General features: G+C 35.9%; 1 protein-coding gene across 1 annotated transcript in view; it reads right to left on the reverse strand.

Moving 5' to 3' along the window:
• Nucleotides 1–9,307: 9,307 nt before the first annotated feature.
• Nucleotides 9,308–17,283, reverse strand: part of VTA1 (vesicle trafficking 1) — a 37,889-nt gene continuing 29,913 nt past the window's right edge. The window contains 1 exon segment of the mRNA XM_032102000.1: nucleotides 9,308–10,458. Coding sequence (XP_031957891.1) covers nucleotides 10,313–10,458 — 146 coding nt within the window. The 3' untranslated portion in view covers nucleotides 9,308–10,312.

Here is a 17,283-nt window from a genome sequence, read left to right on the forward strand (position 1 = left end):
ATCATGACAATTATTTATGACACTTGGTCATTGTAAACTTTGAACCTGTCTTAAAAGATTTTGGGAGCACAGTTTTGTAGCTAAAATCTTCACAACAAATTAAGTCTTGAAACTCTGAACTGATTTTTAAGAGTATGTTTTTGTTTTAATCATCTTTTCTTCCACTTAGCCAACCTGGATGTAAGTTCTCCAGCATCCTCAAATTATTCCCCCCTATCCTTTTCCTCTCTTGTGTTTTCCATGCTCTGCAATCACATGTCACCAGAGAGTATCTGTCCCTTCTCCATGAACCCACCATTCCTGCAGCAGTTACATGGATTCAGGAAATCACGCTTGCAGCAATTCATAAACCAGCACACATTTTTATGAGTGTGCTCCATCTCAAGAGAATAAAGCCAGTCATTCACCAGCCAACTCACACAATTGTTACAACACAATGTTAGTAAAAAACCCCTACTGACAAGTCTAAAGTACCTGCCATTCCTGTTGCCACATTGTAGGGGTGGGATTAGGTTGCTTTCAAATTGTTTATGTGACTTGTTCATGACGCATGGCAACCAGCACGCTGGCTGTATGCATGGAACAGCAGGTGAAAGCAGTCACAGTGGTAAACAGAATAGAAAGAAAAACTTTTATTCCACATAAATACTCATATTGCATAATCTTCTCTGCAGAGAATTCCACACACTTACTGAAAGTCCTGATTTTGTTCCCATGGAAGTGCTAATTTCATCACTTAAGTCAAAGACACCTATAGCTCTACATTTCTCCTCCCATATGCAGAAAATTTGACATCTAGATGCTAAATTAGATATGATAGAATCAGACATTATTAAGACAGAGACCAATGTTCATACACTGAACTTCATTAGTTTTCTTTTCACGTAGAATTGAATCAAATAATTTTCTTCTCTCCCTGTTTTGATGACACTAATCAAAACTTGTGGTGGGAGGGAAGGGTATCATTGAAGAAATATTTATTTGCATTTAATAGCTGAATGCTTGCAACAAATTCTAGTGTGATCATGAAGAATGCTGGCTTTTTTGTGAATGCTGTAACACAGGTTACGAACCTGCATTTGGTGGCAAGTGTAGCATTTAAAGAAATGCCAGATAGAAATGGATGTGTTATGTTTGAATGTTTATGAGGCAAATAAATTTGCATCAACACTTCCTAAATTTTTTACTTTGCCTCTATCTTAAAATACAATTTAAAGTACAATAGTAATTAGTTGAGCACATTAAAACTTAGTAAAAACTGAATAAAAAAGGTCTGTGCAAATCTCTCATTCTGGACAATCAAATGACTCAATTGTGTAATCCACTAAGAAAAATATTTGAAGAATGAGTGAATTGTGTTGGGGTAGTTTCCCTTCCCACTCCCTGCCCCCCTTATATTCTACTACTGTGAGACTTCTAATACATAAAATCCCTGTTTCAGTTATATCTTGCCAGAGAGAAATATTAATTACATTAAAAACTCTATAATTTCTTTTAAACTCACAAGTATGAAGCACATATTCCCACAGAATAAAACCAGAAGCTTACAAGTATTAAAATAAGCATACATGTCTCCCCAAACACTCACAGCAATAAAGATGCAAACTTCCAACATTTGTTTAATTTTAGAATCTGGGTTAATTTTTCCTTTCTTCTGTCCACTTCTGTGTGGAAATTTTTTTCCACATCAAGTCGTTTTACTGGGCACTGCCCTGAGCATAGCTGGAAAAAAGGATGACTATGAATAGTCCCCCTAAATTATCTATCATTTTCTATTTTGCATGTACATTAACTTTGTAATTTAAATTGCATCTTCAGGAATAGTACCTGCTATGGTCATTTTAAAATGACATATGATGAGCCTCTGATTCTGTTAGCAAGTCTAACAAGGGAATGGGAGTCTCATGGGAGGAGTTCTAGCAGCCAAAGAAAAAAACGTTTCATAATTTCAAACATGTCTGAGGTTACCAGGTGTCAAACACTGGGGATAAATGGCATCTAAAATGACATTAGGTCAAAGTCACAAAACACAGAAAATAAACAATTTGAATTGCACTCCACAAAAAAGATCAGATTTAATATTTTTTTAGAGTGGAGAGAGGTCCCCTAGTGACAAAAAATATCAAGTAGCTATTCTTATCAAAATGACCACTTCACTATACAGATGCTAAACATTTCTCACTGCATGATAAATTTTCTTCAGGAATCAAGATGCCCACAGAGCAGACATTAATGCACATGCTCTGGTATTCTCCTGGGAAGCCCAAGGAGTCACATGAGAATTGCTTTGTGCCAGAGGAAATTATTTAGCAAGTCTTCAAATGTTACCAAGTGCTTGACAGGACCTACTATAAACAAAGCCACTCAGTTCAGCAGTAGATATGGTGGCTACTGTGTTTGGTCACATGAACAAAACAAGCCTCTTCTGCACTCTTTTGTTCTTTTTGTCAAAGTTCCTAGTTTTCTGAGTATTTTGAACCTAGCCACCCAGTGAGTCCCAGTCAGCAAAACCCTTGTTTTGGAGTGATGATGAAGGAACCTACTGAGATACAGACTGATAAAACATACTATCCTTGCAAAATACTTCTGCCACTTGCTTGCAAAAATCTCGTGAAACTACTTTAAGTCTTAACAGACAGTTTCAGAAAAATGGCTGAAAAAAAAGGCAGTATAAAGATTATGAGGTTAGAACCTCCACTTTGTAGAACTATCAGCATACCACACCTGGATTCATTAATGCCATGGCCATTGTTCTTGCTGTATTTTACTCAACAGCAAGCAAAGCTTTCTGAACACAGCAAACACTTACGTACATGAGCACTCTTACTGCCTCAATAATACCATTCTCATGGATGGAGTTACCCAGGCAAGTTAAGTGTAGGATAAAGGCCAGATGTGTGTGGTTTCTATTCTCAAAAGCTGTTGAGCTCAAGTGCAGCAATTTTGAGTACCTGCATGCCTGTTTTACAAACACAGATTTAGTATTGACACTGAATGAAGTATTTTTCCCAAGACCGTGCTGATACACTTAACTTCAGCACAAAAGAAATATTGCTGGTTTTAACACCACATTTACAGAGATTTCAGTATGGGCTCGTTCCTGCGAAGCTGAACTCACACCAAGAGGTACGGACTCTATCTTGAGCAGTGCCATATCTCGACAATATGCTATACATCTCAATCTTTGAAAAGCTTTTCATATTGCAAACTGAAAAGGTGTTTGCATTGAGAAGCATGCAGACTGTGGATAATCTTTCACAGTCACAAGCAAACATACATTAGGTATTGATAATTAAATACAACCTAAAAATATCTCTTCATTCTACCCCACACTCACTATTATTCACAAAAATGCTTACAAAGTACTGTAACAACTTTAGGCCTAATAAAGACAAAATTATGTGGAAAACATTTTCCCACTGGAAAGCACTGTAAGACATCAGGTCATCACAATGTCTCAAGTCCTGCAATACCTTTTTTAATAGTAACATTTCCAGGTATTTTGGGAGATGGACCATTAGAGTTGAGCAGAAATCAGAAAAATTTTCCCAAAAGCCCATTGACTTGACAAATTGAAATTTTAACTCTAGAATCACTTCAGTCTTGCAATCCAACCCACAGATTTATCAAGGTGTCTTAAAATAAATGCTTCATCATTAACACCTTAAGAAAGCCATTCTGTAACTATGGTTAATCTTTTTTCAATAAGTAAGATTTTCATAATCTCAGTAGCCTTTCTTTGCATCTCATACTGGTAAATAACTTTCATAACAATCATCAGAATCAAATCCAGTACTGTAAGCGATAGTGTACTTTTTGTACTGATACAATCTCATCCAATGCATCTTAAATTCACATTATGATCAGTATTGCTTCAACTTCCAGTATCCTAATTTTTAATAAGAAAACACTGTCTTGTTAGAACCCAAGTGAATTACATTGTATTTTGTGTTCTCAGTTTCACTCCATTCTAATGTTTCAGTTAAAATCACAGAATTTCCCCCAGTTCTCTGCAGGTCTTGCAACACTTCCCAACTTCACCTCATCCACAAGTTACATCTGACTTAGATGGTGACCTCAACCTAAGTCACTGATACATGAAACAGTATGTGTCTTTAGGCTGATCTCTCTGTATTTCCATTCTGAAAATAATTTAGAATTGACTGCAATCTCTTTTTCCACTAGCTTTAATATATTTTTCAATTCTCATGTTAATCTATTTCCATCTAAGTATTTTTAGAGCCTTATGTCAAGCATTACTTTAAGTAAATTAAATTAAATTAATTTCATTCATTTCTAAAGACTCAGTGTCTGAAACCACTTGGGGTGAGGGGAAGAATGAAAGGGCAAGGAGGAAACATACTATATGCTATCATACCCATGTTTGAACTTCCAAGGCTTTTGTTCATAATCTGAAGTAACCTCTTGCTTAGTCTTGTGGTTAAAATAGCAGGCCTAAAGTTGCAGAGGTTTGGTTTTTTTTAATACAATTGCTTCCTTGCATTAAAGGTTCTTATTACTGCATTTATACTTATTTCAGTATTATAGAATGGAGGTTATTTTGGACCTCTGATAAATTCAACATTTTAAGATTTGCATTAGATGCTACTGTTCTAATTAAATTCCTGCCTGTCATTTACAACTACAATGTTTTAATATATCAAATCTTCTAATTTCTGCCCATTTTTCCCTAAATTATCCTACCAAGTTTTTTCCCATCTCTTCTTGTAGTGGGTTGACCTTGGTGGGACAACAGGTGCCCACCAAGACACTCTATCACTTCCCTTGCCAGCAGGACAGGGGAGAGAAAACAAGATGAAAAACAAGATGGTAAACTTTGAGATAAGGCCAAAAAAAAAAATTAATACCTTCTCTGCCTCTCCCAAAAATTCTGTTTATTTTGGGAACTTGGTATAATGATCAGCCCTTCTCCTGTCAGTACTTGTCAGAATTACAAAAATCCTGACTATATTAGTAAGTGTTAAATCTAAATAAGCCCATTTTACAGATTGGCTAATTGAGGCAAAGAAAGTTTACAATTGCATCAACTGCTTAGCTGGAGGTCTCCAAACTCCTAGAGATTAGCTTGTTGGACTCTGACTTGGAAAATGGCTCTGAGTAATTTCCACATATCCTTTAGATGCTGCAGTCATACTGCTGCCAAGGAGCCTCTGAAGCTCAGAAGGGAAGTACAATCACTACCTCTTTCTTTATAGCACATAGCAGCTAAAACCCAGACCAGATAATCTTCACAAATTACCCAAGAATGCCTAAACATGTGAGCTATCGCTCATACTTAGCATTGTATTAAACTACAGCAACCTCCCCCCAAGCTATGGGAACACCACAGATTGAATACAGACACTGAAAATAGGAAGGTAAACCAAAACAGGAATGAAAGCACAATATCAGCAGATAGCAGTTTAAGGCAAACAGATCTCCGTAGTTCTCTGCAGATACCATGTAGTAACTTATGCAATCTCTCATGTTCTCCAAAAGGGCACATCAAGTCAATTTTAATTACTTAATAAATATGACATATTTAATGAGCATGGATTCATAGGATGGCAGGATCTACTCCCCTCCATTTCCAGAATGCTGTCAAGTTGTATTTTTTTTGCTTCCCTTTTATGGCTAGACTTAAGATTCTGCTATCATTTTGTCAACTAGGTTAACTTTCTCCTGTGCCGTAACTCACATTTGTTCCAGTCTGCATTAAAAAAAAGGTATGTTTTTTTCCCTGTCATTCTAGTGCTCCTTTCCAACTCTCCTATCCCCCTATAATCTTCTGCCTTGAGGTCCAGCATTTTTACTCATCACTTTCAAGGTTCTAAAGAAATCTGACAACTCTAACCTCATTCCAGTCACTGTCCTGCTCCCATTTCATGTAGGATTTTAAGTACTTACTCTGTTTTCTTCTGCAATCACTTCTCTGCCCCCTCTCATTCTGTGGAGAATGCAATTTCTTTTTCTCCCTTGGCTTATGTCTTCTCTCTTTCAAGTTTGTTTTCAATACTCATTTCTAAGTTTCCTATTCTGAGATCATTTTAGGGCATTACAACAGTGTCTATAATCAGACTGTTCCAATACTCTTGTAAGCCAAAGAGAGCTCTGCTGGCAGTACTAATATTCTTTTCTTGCTGAGTATCTAATGGAAATTCATGTTTTCTCCAGTTGTCTCGTTACCACAGCTGTGCACTGAAAGGTGATGATGCAGTAAGAAAGAAGTATTGCTCCTTTTCCCAGCAAACTTGGTTAAAATTCCAACGTTTAAAAATAAGTACTCTGAAGTGATCGTGAAGAACAGTTGCTGTCAGTATCAGGATGCACTGGTGGTTTAGAAACTTGGCATCAAAGTCTAGGTTTTCCTAGTCCAGATATCCTGGCTCAGGATCTAATTCCATAAACTGCACGACAATGGATATTATAAAAGTACGCAAGAATTACACTTTATAAGCATGGGCAATTTCCAATCTCAATCAAAACATTACTCCAAAGACTTTGCAATAACAGAAAGTACATTTGATCTTTTGTAAATTTAACTTCCTCTGAATTTGTGTTCTCATTCTTTTTGTACTGGGCTCCTATTTTACTGTCAACATGAAAAAGAAGAAAACCAAAGATTCATTCATTTGGAATACCACATAATTAAGTGCTAACTTTTGGCCCTAAACTAGTACATTTAAAACCTCACATTAAGTACAAAATTTGTCAGCAGTATCTATATATTTATATCTGACACCTTCCCAATACTTGTAAACAAGGTAATAATTGTTTTTTTAAAGGCAGTCCTATACCCTTGAATTTATATGCATTATGTTATACATGCACAGATGTGCCTGCACACAAACCACCTTTACCTCCCAATTCTGCTTCAGGCAGGAAGTTTCTCTGTTGCTAGTTTCTCGTAGGGCAGTATTACATAGTCTCAAATACTACTGTTACAATCACATTCTGGCATGTGATCGATCATACTTAGGTCTGTGCTTCTGAAACTTCACTTACAAAGGACATCATTAACAATTCCACTTGAAATTACTTCAACAATGTGAGAACACTGCCTCCAGTATTAGTAAATCCAATTTGAAAAAATCTCCACTGTTTCATAAAGGATGACCTCTTCTGCAACACATTTTTTAAAGACTTCTGCAGGACTCCTGAAGTATAATATTGAACTTTCCCTGGAGAGAGATGAAAATACAAAGAACTGCAAAAACATAAGTGTTTTAAGTAACAAACACTGAACAGATTTACTAAAACAGATTTACAAAGAAATTAGCTTTATGCTACTTGATTCTAGCTAACATAAGTAGCAAAACTGAACATGGAATACCTGATAAAAATCTGACAGATGCCTCCTTCTCCTTTCTTAGGCAGGACTTAGAAGATTGAGAACTCACAACCCAAAGGAGAACGGCCAACAAGTACGTAGGTGGCAGTCAGACTGAGAGTTGTTAACTGCACCATGGAACAAAATCAGCACTCTATTTAATACTAATATTTAGTACTTGTTTGTGTGGGGAAGCAGTTGAGAGAAGCTATGTGTTGATACTTTGTCAGAGTGACTGTAAAATGAATCAGTCAACACTTAAAAGCTCACACAATATTTAACAATGGGGCCATAAATTTCAGTGCTTGCCATGAATTCCAATTTGGAATAATTATAGCCTATGTACCTACATTCCCCAGACATTTCAAATATGTACACTTTTTGAACTGTTCTGCAACACTGGTTTTGGGCTATCTGCTGTATTTAAAGCTGTCCCAGAGGCTGTACTTAATGGAATGGAAATGCTTTGCTATAATTTACTTTAGGCATCAGTTTGGATGATAAATATTCAGTCTGTTACATCAAAAATTAGCAGCTTAAAGATGGGGTTTAAAACATGATTTTATGAGCTGTTAGAAAACGTCTCAATTAAAAAATAAATGATCACAGCAAAATAATTTTATGCAAAATAGAACTCAATAGGCTATGTCAGGTATTGTGGTCTGAAGGTTGGTATTAGGATATGCTCCATTTTACATGAAATTTTATATAGTAAATCTCCTAAACACTAATTTATTTTCAGAAAGAATGTCCTGCTAGCTTCTCTAAGAAATTCTTAAACTTTTGTATTAGCATTTTCATCTCCATTCTCCTCAGGAACACTTCAATTTCTTTCTAGGCAGATGTGTAAACGATCAGTCAAAAAAATTGCTTATGAATTTTGCATTACTTATTGTTTTTTTGCTGATGATTCCCTGGTTTCCTAGAGGAACCAAGAAGTTCAATATAATCATGGCCAACAGAAAATATTTTATACACTTTAAGAAATACTTAAATTTTCATTTTCAAGTGTAGTTACGTACTTCCACTTCAGATCATTCAATCACAGAAAACCCCAACAATTTTAATTTAAAAGCCTCAAATCAATACTGCATTATATCATAGCTTACTTATTTTTGCATGTAATACAAAAGCCCCAAAGTTCTTTTCATTATTTTATAAATAGAAATAGGAAAACTGAATTTCTTCCTACTAGTTCTGGGGACTGAAGCTGGTTTTAGAAAATAGTCTTATGATCCTGAAATGAAAGCATCTTCTGACTATTTTATAGCAATGCTGCATGTATTTTATAGCAATGCTACAGTGTAAACCAACAATTATATACGTACAAGAATTTGCAGTAATTCAGTTTGATATTGAAGTGAGAAATCTATTTCGCATGAAAAACTGTACAAAATACAGACTTACTGCTCAGGTCTGTACAGCATTACTGTCAAAAAAGTTTCAGATGGTTTTATTCTAAATTCCCCAAACAATTAAAATCTAACCCAAGTCACTGTCCAGATTAGCACTCTATACCATATCAGAAAGCGACACAAAAAATATCACATTTTATCTATTAAATCTCAGTCAACTAAAGTGCTTAAGCATACATTTACAAGTTTCATATTACCCATTTCAAATCTGCTGTCAAAGACACTACACTCTTAAAAGGATACAACCAGCTAAACTTTAATGCATGCTTATGTTTGATTTTCTTTTCCTCATCTTTTTGCTTTGAATATAAGACTTATTTTAGTCACTCCGAAGCAGTGCAGCTATAAAAAACATGGATTTGATCCAGCAACTTGGAAAGACAAAGAGATCAGATAAAATGTCATTAAAATTATTACATAAATCAGACATGCTTTATGGTGTATTCAATTATTATGTCACGCCAGTTAAAAGACTGTGCATTCTTTCTTTTAAACAGCATGGGGGGATTTTTAACAATCAAGAGCTCTATTATTGCAATAGTAGACCTCACAAAGACTCAAGATTCAGTTTCCAAGATATTTTAATTAAATCCCAAGTCCAAAAAGTCTTCACAACAAAGCAGACAGGAAAAATATTAGTTGGAAATACAAAGCTCTATGACACTAATACCAGAGACAAACCTATAGTGCTTTAATAGCTGAAGAACAAGCTTTTTTCCAGCCTCTTAAAAAGATGGAACAGTTTTGACATTAGTCTTCCTGAAAGCTCATGTTATTTAGAATCTCTGCCTCCAATTTCAGGATCCTTGTCGATAAGTATTAGTATTTTCTCTTAATTGCCCATACATATACAAAATTGTAAGTGTTCACACAGAAGGAGCAAGAACCAATAATCAAGAATACATGTAGTAGTCCATACAGCTGTGGGGGATTAGATTGGAACACCATCAAAACAACTCCCTCTGAAGTATAAAGAGATGTTTTTTCCAGCACATTTTCAAATGAAATACGAAGATCCTCAAGACTTTCTCAACTTAGACTCATGTCTCAGATAATACAAATACCGAAATGATTTAAGTATAGAAAGTCCTTCCAAGTATGGACCTGTCAGCCTTCTCACATGCTCTCATTTCAGGAGGAAAGCACTAATCTTAGTTACCATTTTAAAGCTATTATACCTATTAAATAATTGTTTGCAATAATACAACAAGAGTAAGAATTTTAACAGAACATCCTAATTCTCAAGTTTTTTACAGTCAGCATTTTCCAATTCCGATAATCCAAATATTGCAAGATGAATTCTAACTCTTGACTGGTGTTCACAGTACTTTCTTCAATATTTTGTATACAGCAAGCCACTGCATTCATGTTTCAAGCTCTGCTGTCTGTAAAATGGAAACAGAGATTCCTACTGTACCATTAATTGCTAATCTGACACTGAAACAGTGGTTTCATTGTCATGAATGATGGGATTGAGAATTTCTGTGTAACTCCACTTCCTTAACAGGTACAGTAATAAACTGTTAGCATCTTTAGGTGAAAGACATGAATCTGGTGGATTAAAGCTTCATTCTCTGCCTGTAATCAGTAACTTGAGGGCCTTCTGTAGATTCTGCACAGCAGTGCTCACATCTTCATACTGCAAAGCACTGCCAGCATATTTGCAATATTTTTGAGCTCTGGCAAAGTCCTCTGGAGTCAAGCGGACTTCTCCTGCAAAAATATAAGTATTACAAAGTTACTACAAAGGAAATCTGACTTAAGCTTCCTTTCTTATGATTTTTATGTTTTACTTCTATTTGTGGTAATATTATGAAAACCAGGCTAATATTTGTGGTAGTATTACAAAGACCAAGATACAGTATTTCTTCTGTTCTGTTCTCTTTTCTTTCCATTCACATAAAGCTTAACTTCTTTGCTATTGAAAAATGTGAGGACCTTTCTAAACACTGCTATTTGCATGACCCAGTGCCTTTCAAAAGTAAGCCAATACCTTTGAGAAAGATCTGCTCTTCATCTAAGACAGCAAAGTAGAGCTTTTACATGACATTAAGTTAGCTGTAATCATATTACAACCTGCAAGAAACAAGGACAGTGCTTTTTGTGTCCACAGCATAATTACTCTGCTCTCTTCAGGAACAATACATAGTTACAAACTGTTCCTTCTCGACTGGAATAACTTTTCAGAATGTAGAAACATTTCTCACTGGCGTGTTTTCATTTTCATCAACAAATTTTATGTTTCCATTTTTCCAAATAATTTTTACGTTTCCAATTTATGTCAGAAGACTGAAAGATTGATGTCATTAAATGTGCCCATTTTTTTAACACTGGAGAACACTAGCAAAAGATATTCCCATAATATAGAACAAAACAACTTTTATTTATTAATCCGAGTATTTTCTTGATGTAAGTTAAAACTTTAGGAATTCTGTAGTGCTCAAACACACACATTCAGTCTTGGAGAAGGCATAGTAGGGACTTATGCCCTAACTGGCAGAAGATTTTATATGTGAATAGTATCACTGATGTGGGTGCAAAATAAAGCACAGCTGTGTTACTGTACATCCTTCCACCCACAAATTCACTGGGAGTTTTAAGGCTAATCCCATCCCACTCCAATAATCTATGGACAAATTATAAAATCTTTCCTCAGGTTCTTTTAAAAAAACTTAACTTGTAAATGATAGATTTTTATGGGCACGGATAAATAATTATATAGAACACTAATGATTATGTATATATTTAATAATTTCCCACACAGCATCTTATAAGCATTGAACAGATTTCACAGATTAAGAGAAAATGCATTTTTAAATACAGCATACATTTTACATAAAATATAGTTAAACAAAGATTAAGCTCTCTAAGTACATTTTACTTTTAAGCAACTACATTAATATACTTAACACCATATTTTATGGCACAACTGTAGTTAGCTGGATCCTTTCCTTCAAAATAGAACTGTTGTTAGCAATACTGTGAGAATGTTTACTAAAGAATTTCAGTTCTTATCAAAAAATGTCTATTATATTTGCTTTTCCTTCCCCTAATCTTATTATTTAAGAACAGCTTTTGAACAAATTAAAAAAAAAACAAAAACCAAAAAACCTGGGAACATTAAAAACTAGACTGGTCTGCTGATTTTCAAAATAACCCTACCCATATAAAAAGCAGAAAGGTAAGCACTCTGAAGATTAATCTTATCAATTTTTAAAATATGCTCTAGAACTCTACTTATTTTCCTTCCAACAAATAAATATAACCATTGAGGGACATATTGGTGGGCTCATTATCAATGCAATGTATATTAATTTAGTGCTTAGTAAGTGAAGCCACATTAAATCTCTTAAAATACATATACATGTGAGTAAATACATGTGAGGGAGTGCATAAACACAGGCACACATCTCAGTTATTTTGTAACCTAAATAAAGTCACAGACTAAAAGCAGCTGAGGTCAATCTGCAACAACATTACTGAACATCTTTAAGAAATTAAAAAGACCAAGTTCCCCTCAAAGAAAGTAGCTTCATGCTATGATGCCAAAAGAAACTACAAAATCATTCTTTAAAAACTGGCCAAGGAATCAGTCCAGTATTCAACTAATTTATTGGAAGCAAGCCTAAATTCACCAGTCTAATCTTATTTTTACAGTATGAGCTCTATTAATGTTTTGCTGGCATAAAGCCTTATTTATTATGAAATCTACCTCAGATGCTATTATGACATAACTTGAGGGAAAAAAATTAATAATTTAAAATTTATAAACCAAAGTTTATACAGTAAGAGGGTTGATCTTTTGATGTGCTCAGGAGCCTGAGCTCCTATTGAAGTCAACACCTCACAATGGAAAAGCAAAATAGAAACAAACCAGCTCTGTGTTATTAAGTTTTCAAAATAACGTAAAAGTTAACTGTAATGACTGTACTTACATCAAAAGTATAGTTGTACTGTAATGACTGTACTTACTAACAAAAGTTAGTAACTGACTTTAATTTACATATTCTAAGGGTTAAGCAGTTTTGGAGGGAAGGATCTGAGGGTCCTGGTGAACACTGATTTGCCCATGAGCCAACAATCTCCCCTTGTGGTGAAGAGAGACAATGGCATCCTGTGCTGCAGTAGGAAGAGCACTGCCAGCAGCTCAACGGAAGTGATCCTGTCCCTTTCAGCCCTAGTGAGACCATATCTGGAGTGCTGTGTCCAGTTCTGGGCTCCTCAGCAAAAATGAGATGGACTGACATCCTGGAGACAGTCCAGCAAAGGGCCACAAAGATGACTAAGGGAATGGAGCACCTCTCATACAAGAAGTGGCCAAGAAAGCTGGGACTGCTCAGCCTAGAGAAGAGAGGGCTCAGGGGAATCTTATCAATGTATATAAACACCTGAAGGGAGAGTATTCAAAGGACAGAGATGGGTTGTTTTTCAGCGATGTCCAGTGACAAGACCCGAGGCAGAAACACAGGTGGGTCCTGTCTGAACATCAGGAAACAGTTTTTACTCAGAGGGTGACCAAGCTCTGGGACAGGCTGCCCAGAGAGGTTGTGTGTCTGTCCCTGGAGAGATTCAAAAACTATCTTTTGAATTAGCAGTGACATTTTTCTCAAACTTCTTCAGTGCAGCAAATTAAACCACCGGGAGAGTGCACAGGCAGGGGGAGACACAAAGGACATGGTCCTGAGTGACTGGTTTTACACGACCCTTCCTTGAGTAGAGGGGTTGGACCAGACCACCTCCTGAAGTCCCTTCCAGCCTCAAGTATCCAGTGATTTTTGGCTCTAAAAAAGCCCAACAACACTGAGATAGGAAAGGTATACCGTATTTATTCTGAAACAAACTGCTTCTGTGTTATTCTGGAATTACTAGGACTGTAATTATATTACTGAAACATGTCAGGAATATGGAATCCGGCATGATTCTTTTAGTTTAAGATGAACACAAAGTGTAAACAATTTGACTAGAGATGGTGAAATAATTTTGGGGAAAAAAGCAGTTTCAGAATGAAAGTAACATGCATTTTACATAATATATCTGCTTCTCTCTGGAATCCTTTTCTACCCATCAGATGTTTTTCCTTTTTATGATGCCCAAATATACCGCAGTTGATTTAAGAACATTTCAATCACACAAATTGGTGCATAAAAAAACAGTGATGGCAAAGGTAACAAATGGTTTTTTGAAAACAAGATACTCTTTTTTCCCATTGAATCACTGAAAATATAATCAAGGATTTCTTTTTAAGATCATGAAAACACATTCAATGTCAAATTATTATTTCTACTTTGTGTGTAGAATATCAAACATTATATTATACATACAACTACAATGGACAAATGCTTTCTTTATACTATGCCACCTGTAGAAGGGACCATATGGCAATGTAAGAAGATCTTATAAAAACCATGTAGCGCAACTATGAATGCCTTTAGTGTTAGCAAAATCCAGGGGTAATAAATTTTTTTAAGAAAACTACACCAGACAAGTGCACGCACACGTACATGAAGTTGCTGTGTAACTCTACATTCTGTTGTCAGACACATCAACCCATGCTTAAATGCAAAAGCTTTGACACTTTCAAAAGTCAACATTAAACTCTGAAACTTGTTCCCACAGGACAGGACAACTATTGAAAAATTCATGCTGAGTAAAAATCAAAGAACACTATTCCTTTAACTTAATCTTCCTTTGATAAAATATTTGACTCCTCTCCACCAAAAGCTTTTCTCCCATAACAGTATTAATCAAATGGCTTCTCCCATGTTATGGGAAGCAAAGAAAATATACAATTAATTTTTAAAATATACATTTGATCTTACTACAAGAAAGAGTCTTGCAGGAATATGTGGAATATCCTGTTTGGCTATGCCTAGACTACCACATTCAACACTGCCAAGGAAGGCGTCTTAGCACTCAAACTTGACAGTCTGCAGTGTCAAACTGCTGGAACAGACTCCAGTATGGTTTTGGCCCATGAAAACTAGAACTTTCCCAAACAATTCCTGGGCATGACTTGTGGTCAGAGCAAGCTACAGACCATTCAATGTCTTCATGAGCTACCTTGTTTAGGTTTAAAAGTTTAATAGTATGGATGTGAGAGGTTCTGTGCCAGCTGTTCTCCATGCCAAATATTTGCAGGCATGTATAATTTGTTAGTATAGACACAGATATAATTTCTAAATCATGGAACAAATGTACCTTGCACTGTGCTAGCTCTGCACATCTACCGGATGGAGAGCAACACTGATCCATCCCTCCTTCCTGTCCAAAGGCAACTTCTGTTCCACAGGAATGGTATGTACCTCAATACGAAGCAAGGATCTAGCCCAGATATGTATACTGCAGCCCAGGAACTGGGGAGGGCTTTTGGGTCCCACAGTTTTGTACATCCATTAAGAGATACAGGCATTTCTCAATCTGCTTATTGGTTAGAGAACAAGGCCACTGTTGGCATAGAAAGGACTCTCCTCAGTAGCATGAGGAGAAGAATGCACAACAAAGACAGTGACAGGCAAGGACAAACACTTTCCACTGCTCTCAAGCTTCTTAATTCCACACATGCAAACAAAACTGGTCACTGTACCTCTGCTGACACATCCCCTGCGCCCTCTCAGACTCCTGTGTAACCGACACTGTTTCCTAAGCTTTCAAACCAAGAACCTACTGTATGACCTCTATCACCTCTCTGGGTGCACTTTTGCAGCACTCCCTCATAAGAATGTAACACTTTGAGCTGTTACAAGACTCAAACTTGTAGCGACACAACTGATGTGCAGAGGAGGAAATGCAGGCATGCAATACTCAGGTTAGATCACGTTAGAGATTTATCATGGCGCTCAGCAAGGGTCTTAATCTCTTAATTACACAATATTACTTACTACGTGTTCTCATAAACACGATTCCTTTTTATTTATGTACTTATTAAACCAGGTTATCTCAGGAAGGTGGTAAGAGGGAGCAATGCACTGATACTATTCAGATATTGAATAATGGAATGTCTTAAGAAAAAATTAAAGTTTCAATCAAAATTATGACATTTTTGACAACCAGAAACGAACATTAAAACCAAGAAACAATGATGACTAAAATTTTCAGAGTAGTTACCAAAAAACCTGTTACAATGACTGTCTAGAAGATCATGTTAAACTAGTTAAACATGAAAGCCTTGCTTCCAAACACCATAAAATGTGCCTTCCAACTAGCAGTTACTATGGCAAAACTTAAGTAAAACTTTGAGCCATTTCAGTTAAGGAGCTACTGAAATCCCCACAGCAGTCCCCAAAACTCAAAACTATCACCAAGTTGCATGTTTCAGCTACAGGTCTGAGGTGTTGTTTTCAATGAAAATGAGTTACTCTGCCACATGAAACCATTATTTCCAGCTCAGTTGGCCCGAGCATGGTGTTAACAATGTCAAGGCTGTGGTTCCATCCCGGTATGGGCCATTCACATAAGAGTTTGGACTCAATCCTTCTGGGTCCCTTCCAGCTCAAGCTATCCTGTGATTCTGTGATTACAATAATATGCCAGAAAAACTACAGCACCTATAGTACCTTTTGCTCTTCAGAAGAATACTAGAGGTTAATATGGCTCTATTAGTGGCAAAATTTTCTATTTTTAAGACATCTTCTATAAAAATGGCTTTCTAGTACATTAAAATGGAAACATCCTTAAGCATTCTTATGCCAGCAGACTAAAAACAAGTTAAACATTGAATTCCTACTATAGCATTCAATTGAAGCAAAAATGCTTTTTCAGGAAAGCTACTTTAACAGACACACTCTTCAACAACATAATAAAGTAACTAAATATTTGTAAGTTATAAAATACAAAAGCATACCTATATAAACTTTGTAGTCATAACAGACAATGTTTCACTGTGGTTAGCACTAGAACTTATCATAGCAATTATGTATACTATCAGCTTTCCCTGATGAGGATAAACTGTAGGGAAGAATGTGAACAGATTTTGTACCAGGATTTCGAGACCTCCTCCTCACTCAACATCCTTGTTATACTGCCAAGAAAAAATCGGATTATTAGAAACAGATGTAATTTACGGAGTTTTTTAATACTATTTTCTCTATTAAAAAAAAAATTCTTAGAAAACAGTTAACTCTTTGTCCAAATGTACATGAGTGTTCAAATTAGAATCTAGGATGATTCCAGCTTTATTGTCAGTTACTACTCTTCCACAGGCTGTGGTTTCCCTAAGGTTAGCCCTTATGTGTACATTTCAAAGCATGGAATATGCAAGCGGACATAAAATACATATGATATAGGTTATCAGTGATTTCAACACCAAAGACAGACGACATCTTAGAAGATAAAAGCCTTGATTAATGGTATATCAAAGTAACATCATTAGCAGTACCTTATAAATTGTTTCATTTAACACAGGTACTACTTACAGTCAGGAAGCATGCACAATTATTCTGCAGGAAAACACAACTTGAGTGTTTTATGAATTATTTTATGAAGTTAATAAGTAACTTACATGCTGACCCTGTAGAATGAATTTTAAGTAAAGGGAATGTG

This window comes from Corvus moneduloides, chromosome 3 (genome assembly GCF_009650955.1).
Source record: "Corvus moneduloides isolate bCorMon1 chromosome 3, bCorMon1.pri, whole genome shotgun sequence".
Taxonomy (NCBI): domain Eukaryota; kingdom Metazoa; phylum Chordata; class Aves; order Passeriformes; family Corvidae; genus Corvus; species Corvus moneduloides.